This window comes from Gossypium raimondii, chromosome 10, assembly GCF_025698545.1.
Source record: "Gossypium raimondii isolate GPD5lz chromosome 10, ASM2569854v1, whole genome shotgun sequence".
Taxonomy (NCBI): Eukaryota; Viridiplantae; Streptophyta; class Magnoliopsida; order Malvales; family Malvaceae; genus Gossypium; species Gossypium raimondii.
In genome coordinates, this window is record NC_068574.1 from 50,734,331 (window position 1) to 50,743,283 (window position 8,953).

Sequence of the window (8,953 nt, forward strand, 5' to 3'; positions counted from 1 at the left end):
CGAAATTTTCACAAAATTATTCCGTGAAATCGTAGACCATAAAAATATATGAAAAATAAATTTTTCCTCGTCGAATTTGTGGTCCCGAAACCACTGTTCCGACTAGGCCCAAAATCGGGCTGTTACATTTGTAGATTTCAAGATGTCGGATCCTAACTTACTGGATATGGCATTTAGTTATCTCGATTTTAAAATAAAGGCAATATTTGAGGTTTAAGAATTTCGAGAAATTGAACCCTAACTTACTGGATTCTGATTTCTCGATTGACTTAAATAATCAAGTAACTTATTTTAACTCATGATTCTCATAAAAAAAGGTACACATTTAATTTTGAAGATAGAATTGTAACGCCCTAACTCACTGGGTGTGATAATTTATTTCTTCGAAATAAGTGCATCTTATCATTCAATCTAGTTTGTTTGAGTTATCTCATCAAGGATCGTATTTTAAAATCTTTTCAAAGTTTTGACATTAAAACATCAAACAATCAATTCGGTACCAATTTTGGGCGTACGAGGGTGCTAACCCTTCCTCGTATGTAATCGACTCCCGAATCTATTTTCTCGAAATTTCGCGGATCAAATTCATTTTTTTTAATGGTGAATCGGTCACACATTAATAAAAGATCAGTGGCGACTCCCATTTCCATTTTAAAAAAAAGTCGATCCCCATTTTTCAAATATAAAAATGGTTTCGACAAGAATGTTACAAAACGAGTCTAAATTTTTTACTTACGTGACCTGACCCATGTATAACTCTACTTCTAACTCCTTTCATGAATGCTTACCTCACTTGTGTGACGTTAATGTTGCTGATTTAGCATCTTACAATATTTCCCTTTTTCTTAAGAAAAAACAAAGGCTTATGAAAGCGGTTCAAAAGGTTTTCTTTCTTTTTTGTCTCCAAGTCCATATTCTCTATTTATAAAATGTGGACGACCTTTCTGACCATAAACGAACCACATTCCTACGTGTTTCATATCTGCTTACTTTTATTCTCTTGTTGAAAAATTCCCCCATTTTCTTTTAAAACTCTGAATATATGCCCTTTTGTTTCATGACCGGTATATTGGAATCTTCCCAATTAATTACTCCTTTATTTAATTTATAATTTATAATTTTAAAACTTAATTAACTAATTAATTAAGTAAAATCAATAATATTAAAAAACTCTGAATATTAATTAATTGCAAAATTATCATCTCATTATTAAGCAAAATAAATAATATTAAAAACTTTTTAATAAATACTTGAAAAATTAATTAAACATAAAATTCTTTTATTATTTTCTCTTCTCCTCCCGATGCATAGACACAAAATTGACTTAAATCCTAAAACTTTGTTGGAATTTGAAGTTAGTCCTATGATTTTACCTTTTATCCCTTATTTCTTTTTAAATGATAATTATAGATTTTATTTTTACCATCTTGAAGATAAGCAAAACTCATCCCGTCAATGGAACTCAGCATTGTTGGGCAGGTATTAATAGAAATCTTCCATCCCTTTCACTCTAGCTTGGAGGATAATATAAAGCTTTATTGATACACAGCGAAAGGGATTCATTTTTAATTATAGGGTAAACTATCAAAATAGTCACTTTTGTTTACTTCAGGTTACATTTTAGTCAATTATATTTGAAATGTTACGTTTTAGTCACTTACATTAATGTGTTGTAACATTTTAGTCACCGAGCTGTTGATTGCCGTTAGTGGTGTAACGGTAAGCTGATGTGGCACATTAAATCATCATTTCAAACAAAAAATTTAAATTATACAATTGTCCCCCATATTTTTTCGTTTTGAGTAATTTAATTTTTTTTCTTTTATATCCTTTTAACTTTCTTTTTTTTCCCTTTATTTTTCATTCTCTTCTGCTTCTTCCTCTGTTTTCCTCCCTTCTCCATCTCTTTTGATGTAGGTTTTCTATGTTTTCCATTTGTTAAAACTAAAGGGGAAGAAGAAAAAGAAAATAAAGAAATAAAATTAAATTGTTCAAAAAAAAAAGTACAGGGACTAGTTTTAACAAATGAAAAATATAGAAAAAAAATACATTAAAAGAGATGGAGATGGGAGGAAAACAAAGAGAGAAGTAGAAGAGAATGGAAAATAAAGAAAAAAAAAGAAAGTTAAAAGAACATAAAAGAAAAAAATTAAATTGCTCAAAACGAAAAAATATGGAGACCAATTGTATAATTTAACCTAAAATGATGATTTAACGTGTCACGTCAGCTTACTGTTACACTATTAACGACAATTAACGGCTCAGTGACTAAAATGTTAAAACACGTTAACCTAAGTGACTAAAACGTAACACTTCAAACATAAGTGACTAAAATATAATCTGAGGTAAATAAAAGTGACTATTTTGATAGTTTACCCTTAATTATAAGGGGACAATTTTTAATTAACTGATAAAATTAATATACTCTTGAGTGTATTAAATATAATCCTGGATCAGGATTCATGTGTTTCTAGAAGAATATCGAAATTAAAAATGATGATTGTGGGTTAAGTTTGTTTATGATGGATATTAATATTATTATAATTCAAACATTACTAATAATAGTAAAAAAGTTGTTCACAACTATTCTATACGTTGTCAGGCACGAACTCAAGCCATGCTCATATTGTGCACTGCACATGATTCGTTTAGATGGGTTGTTTTCATCCCCATTTATTTGCTTTATAAATACCACTTTAACCCTTCTTTTAAATACAAAGGAGGGGAGACCAATGTTGCCAAAAAAGAAAAACCAAAGCAAGTCTCATCACCAGCATGACACTGGGAACTTATCAGCAGGTTTGGCTTTACTTTTTTGTTTTTTTTTTTGAGCTTTTTCTTTCCATCCATTAATTTGTTGAAGCAAATAGATTTTGTATTTTCAGTTCAACCACCTAAAATTGTATATATGAAACCAAATTTAAGAAATTTGATAGCAATGATGGGTTGAGCAGAGAAGGTATCAATTTATCCCATGATCTTAATTTAATTGTTTCAAGGTGCAGGTGAAGATGATGTAACATGTTGTCCAGCTACAACAAAGAAAGGGGGAGGAGGCTTCATGAATATGCTGTAATCTATTTCTCTGCTTTCTATCCCTCCTTTTTCCATCAAAATAACATCTTTTCAAGTGTTTTCTAAATCAACTTTTTATCCCTTAAATACAGTCTTAAATTTGATTAAAATTCAATTTAATTTACTTCTTCTTCTTCTTCTTCTTCTTCTTCTTAAGATTTCAACCTTAATTGCATCCTCCAGGTATGAACTTAGAAATCATTTATTAGAGTGAATATAAAATTATAAAATCAATCTTGAGTGTTAAAATTATTTTGTGTCTGTGTAAATTATAAATATAATTTTTTTCATTTCACCAAATGCTTAAAAGGGTTTAATTAATATGTTTTTTTCTAAGGAGCTTAAAATATACTCTCTCTCTCTTTTTTTTTTTTAATTTAATGAAAGGTGGCCAAAGGGCTTGCTGCCCCTTCGGCTTCACTTTTTTGGCACCATTAAATAGTGGGATATGTTTATTTACATTAAAACAGAGATTTAAATTTAAATTTTAAATTTTAAATACATTAATTTGAATTTCCTAACTTGAAATTGACTCAATTTCACCAAAATTAGCTAGACACAATAATATAAATAATCTTCAACTTAAATTAAGTATATTTTAAAAAAGTAATTTAATAAAAATAATATTTATTAATTTTTTAAATCTATAACATATCAATTATATTTTTTTATTTTTTCCATTTGTTTTAAATCACAAAATTTAATTGATTTCTGTTGATAAAAAAATTCAGATTTGATTTTCGTTTTCATGGGTTTTTATTATTATATATAATTAAAGTTTAGTTTGATTTGTTTGTTAAAATTTTTATTTCCCGAGAAATAAATTAGGAATGTATGACTTATTTCAGTTTATTAATTAAAAAAATTAAAACCGATTGAAAATGAAGTGCTTACCTGAAATTGTTTTTGAAGACCGATTCAATGAGAATGAGTTTTTTATTCATTGCATTAAGGAAAACAAAATTTAGACTAAATAAATATTATTAACATTTTTAAATTAAATAAATTGTATTACCAATAACAATTTAAAAATAAGCTATAATAATTACTAGTTTCTTCAGTTGTTTATGGCTTTATATATGATAGGTTAATAAATTTAAATTGTTAATAATTTATTAATTTTTATTTGATAATTTATTTTATAATAAATTTAAACTGACTAAATAACTTGTTCAGCTTTGATCTAATTTTATTTTAAAATTAAGAAATTGAAGTATATTAAATTTAATGGTCTATGCTAAAATTTAAAACCAAATAGTTGAATGTAGAATGACATAATCCGATATAGTTCAAACCCAAAATAAAATTGACTTAACTTAAAATAATTCCAAAGTTTTAAAACTCAAAACTTATCAAATCCAAATTCAAAATTTAAAAAATGGAAAAATAAATATCCAGATTACAGTTCAGAGCATAGTACAAAATGATTTGCACAATTTGCCCTCCCTTTAAATTTGCAGTATTCAATTGAATTTTCAGGTGCAAAGCTTTGGGCTGCTGTGGACTGCTTTCAGCTTGCTATGACCCTCGAACTCCTCATTGATAATAATAAATGTAACTGGCAAAGTAGTTTTTAGTAGAGTATTGAAAGAACAGACAGAAATGGTAGTAGTATATGATATGAATGTTACTTATGGTGTTATTTATTGAAAGTCAATTTCTTTGATCAATGATTGCTCACTGCTGCTTAGCTTGATAAGATCAATTTCTGCAAATTTGGATAGTATTCAAATATCATAAATAAATTCCATAATTTCCTTCACAATGTGCTCTCTCTCTCTCTCTCTCTCTCTCTCTATGTACAAAATTTACAGGAAAAAAATGCATGAATCTAGCGACCCTTTTATTATACATTATTATTTCTGAGACAAATTTTAACTACAGTGTACGATAGGTTTGCCTCATTGTTCTTTCCAAATACGGCCAGCCACTTTCAGCTTCAGTTCCTGTCTGTCACCACCTGAGAAGTAGAGTGCCAGGTTCCGTTGAATGATAAGTCCATCTTGACTATCTCGAACTTTCCGGTGACTATCACGAATGCTTCTAGGCACCCCTTGCCACATAAACTTCCTGCCGCTGCCCCCAACTTCCAGACTATAACTAAATTGTCTTGCCTCGTCTTCGTCACCCATGAACCGCAGAAAGGCCATGTAAACCGGTGCCATTCCTATGTGAAATGCCTCAAAGTGCAAGCAAAACTGTCGTCCGAAACAATTGAAAACCTGTACCAAATTGGACATTAATTGATCGGTAAATACTATACCACTCATTTTGAAAACATAAAAGGATTCTAGCATTTTCGAGTATTGAAGAATTCATTCAATTAAACAGCAGAACATAATAAGGAATGCAATCAATAAAGTTGGTTAGAATTCCAGTCCTAAACATTTATCGCTGTGTAATCAGTTTTCAAATGCAATTTGGATCGGACAAGAGACCTATTTGAGATGATGTAGGAAAGTTTGTGAACTGGTTGCAAGTTTGTGTAATGTAACAGAGAGGACGAGAGAGCTTACAGTTAACATCCACGTGGCGTTTTCCACTTCGTGGGGATTGGATTTGACGTATCGGTGGTTGAAAGTGCACCCGTCATGCATGTCTACCTTGTGATCATTCTTGAGATGCATGACAAGAAATGGAATATCACCAGTGACAGAGCATTCAGCTCCGGCATATGGGCAACTATACGGGCGATACCTGCAGTTTTTTTCGTGCTTGAGCTTGCTGTAGTATGGAAAAATATCATTACAACCCAGAATCTGGTAACTGCAAGGAAGTTCCAGCGACTCGGCTACCTTCTCTAGAGCCAAACACCTTATATTCCCGAGTTCATTGCGACAAGTCGGGCAACAGTTGTGAACTCTAGTCTTGCAAGTTGAACATACAGTGTGGCCATTGGGACACTAACATAGAAGATAAGAAAAGCTGTCAGCCTGTCACTAGAAGATTGTTGAAGTAAAAAGTTCATGTTATGATTTTGATGCATTAATGCAACCAAAGAGACGGAAATGTAATACTGCTAAACACAACTTCATTCTTGCATACTAAGTATTATGGCACTGTCTATATACCTCTATCAACAGCCCAATTTTCAGGCCTATGTTACTCAGACTCAAGTGCAAGTGTTCGATATGAGTATGTATCCAGCACAGGTATGTTCAACTTTTTTAAAGTTTTTCCATATATTTTGAGGGTCTTGGAGGGCTATATCCTTGTACTCACATTCAAATATGCATCGAGCATAGGTGCCAGGAAGAGTCGGAACAACATAGCATTAAGCATCCAAATAGTTCAGTAAAGAAGTAGCATAATCACAATATCCGCAATAAATCAGCAGTTAAAATATTAGTATTTTATCAATTACTTCAATTGATGTGAGATGATAACCCGTCTCAAGCTTTGTAGTTTACAAATATATGTGATGCCAATTTCTTCAAACTAGATTGATTTACTAATGTTATAGTTCGTTTCACTTTGCATAAAATACGATATCAAATATGAATGCATACCAATTCCGACTCTGAAAGAACTATAAATCTCAAAGAGAATGCATCTTGAAATACTTTAGCTTTAGGTGAATCTACCTGGTAAATTGGAGGATACATCAAATTTACGCAAACGGGACACTCCAGTAGTTCGTGGACATCGTTCATCGATGTCGATCCCAGATTTCCACTTAAAGCAGTTGCTGTTTTTCTTAAAGGGGAACCTCTTAAATCCGCACTCGAAGTTGCCATATCATAATCTGAAAATGTAACTCGGGACTCGATCACCTCTTTGCAGCTACCACCACCAGGCGCCATAATTCTAGTTTTGAAAGTTAATTGTCTGCGAATAATCAGTTTGCTAGATCTCGTATAGCAGCAACCGCGCAGGGGAGGAAGTGGGACAAATCCGATGTCTTCTCTTAAATCCTCAACTGCAAAAGTTTCATAAGCAATTCTCTCACTTTCTAGTATTATAAACTAATACATTCAGTGCCAATAAAATAATACAAGACATAAAAAGTTCAATCTATATACTTTAGCATTCATCTTAAAGGATCCAGCCACAATATAATATATATATATAAACCATTGGAGGATCCAAGCACTAGTTTCAAAAAAGATTTCTTTTTATTTGAAAAAGTAACTTAAAACTAGCAAAATAAAACTGAATTATTTGTTTTTTGTTTTTTGTTTTTTATAGAAAAAGGTCTTTAGAGGCTTACTTAACCAGATGTCCCCAAAAATGGCAAATTTACTAGCAAATCAAACCATTGATATATATGGAAGAATTTCCCCCTTTGTTTTCAGGTCATTTTATACTCATAAAGCTACCCAGAAAAGGAAAAAGAAAATTAAACTCCAATCCTCTCTAACCCAACTTTAAATAACCCAAAAAAACAGCCAAAAGAAACAAAACCCGGATCAAATATGCAACCAAAAATCAAAGTCAACCAATAAAAACTGAAAATAATCGACGATCAAAGAAGAACCCAATCAAGAAGAAGAATACCCAAATGAAAATCCAAGCTCAACAGCTCAAATCCATCAACAAATACTTACCAAGATGGAAGGCTTTATCAGTTCATCAAGCCTTAACTGACAAAACCCAAATTGCAATTGCATTGGAAATTTGGAATATTCAATTAAAACCCACTTTTTGGAAGTCCCCACTGAAATAATTGAATCGATTTCAGACAAGAGATAAAGAAAAGTGAGGAATGGGGGTAAACGTTGAGGAAAAGGCCTAAAAACCTTTAACGAAAGAGTCAAAAAGATTTTAGATTTGGGATTTCACACAATACAGGGATATATCTAAACTATACAACTTGCTGTTAGAGAAGATTATTATAAGATGTCCCAATTATGAGTTGGCTTACTCTTTCAAAAGAAAAAGAAAATTAGTTCTCTAAAAAAAAAAAGAAATTATAATTTTTCGTTTTTGTCACTTAATTAAAAAAAATTATAATTTGATCACTGAACTATTCAAATATTTTTACCTAACTCCTTGAGTTGTTATTTTTTTTAGAAAAATTCTGTCAACGAGCTCCAAGGAACGATTTGTCGATCGGTATGGTAAATCAATACCCTTCGACAAATAGAATAACATACTTTAGATTCAAGTCGATCTGACAGTTAGTGTCAACGATTGTAGAAAAAAAATGTTTGAATTTTAGTTTGCAAATTAGTGACGTCCAAAGATATTTGATGGAAAAAAGCTAAACTGTAGAAGAGAAGGAAATAGAGAGCTTCCAAGTGGTGTAGGTAATGCGAACAAAGAAAACCATATAATATCAATTTTAACGGCCTAGTGACTTAAATAAAAATTTTTGAATAGTTTAGTGACCAAATTACAATTATTTTAACTAAATGATAATTTAGTGACTAATGTAGTTCACCCTTAAAAAAAATTTCTTCTAATGAAATATGAGATAAATATTTTGTCTAATTTTATGTTTCTAACCAAGGCATTCTTCATATCCGCTTAATAGTCTATAGAGACTGATTCTTTTAGAGTTTATAGTTGTCTCTTTCAACAATATCGTTTTCAATGGTTGAATTTGAATCCTCTTTTTAAGAGTGTAATGTTTCTTATCATTACATCCAACATTTGTTAATGTTATCCAATTTTTTAATAAGAAAAGATAATGAGTGTTAATTAAATATACAATTGAGAAATTTTGAGATAAATTAATTTCTAAGATTTTATGAATTTTAATCATGAACTCAATGTTTAAAATGTTAAAAATTTAATGTTGATTTAGCCTTAACTCAATTGTCATGAAAATCTAAATTTAGATACTTAAAGCATATAATTTCCTCTTCTTTAAGGGTTTGAAATTATGGGTAAAAGTACCGTGGTATAAAAATTATTACAAAATAATAATTTTAAA

The 8,953-nt window shown here is 30.6% G+C and overlaps 1 protein-coding gene and 1 long non-coding RNA gene across 2 annotated transcripts; one reads left to right on the plus strand and one right to left on the minus strand.

Annotated features, from left to right (window-relative positions):
* The first annotated feature begins 2,659 nt into the window (after positions 1-2,659).
* LOC105778026 (uncharacterized) lies at positions 2,660-4,745 on the plus strand. The gene is made up of 3 exons (XR_001128500.2): positions 2,660-2,799; positions 3,006-3,072; positions 4,555-4,745. It is a non-coding gene; the product is annotated as an uncharacterized LOC105778026 (long non-coding RNA).
* Positions 4,746-4,780: 35 nt separating this feature from the next.
* On the minus strand, positions 4,781-7,881 carry LOC105778025 (E3 ubiquitin-protein ligase SINAT2). The gene is made up of 4 exons (XM_012601576.2): positions 7,623-7,881; positions 6,660-6,994; positions 5,592-5,978; positions 4,781-5,297 (listed from the first exon to the last, which is right to left on the minus strand). Exons 2-4 carry the CDS (start codon positions 6,876-6,878, stop codon positions 4,977-4,979), a joined length of 927 nt encoding a protein of 308 aa, XP_012457030.1. The 5' UTR covers positions 6,879-6,994; positions 7,623-7,881; the 3' UTR covers positions 4,781-4,976.
* Positions 7,882-8,953: the final 1,072 nt, after the last annotated feature.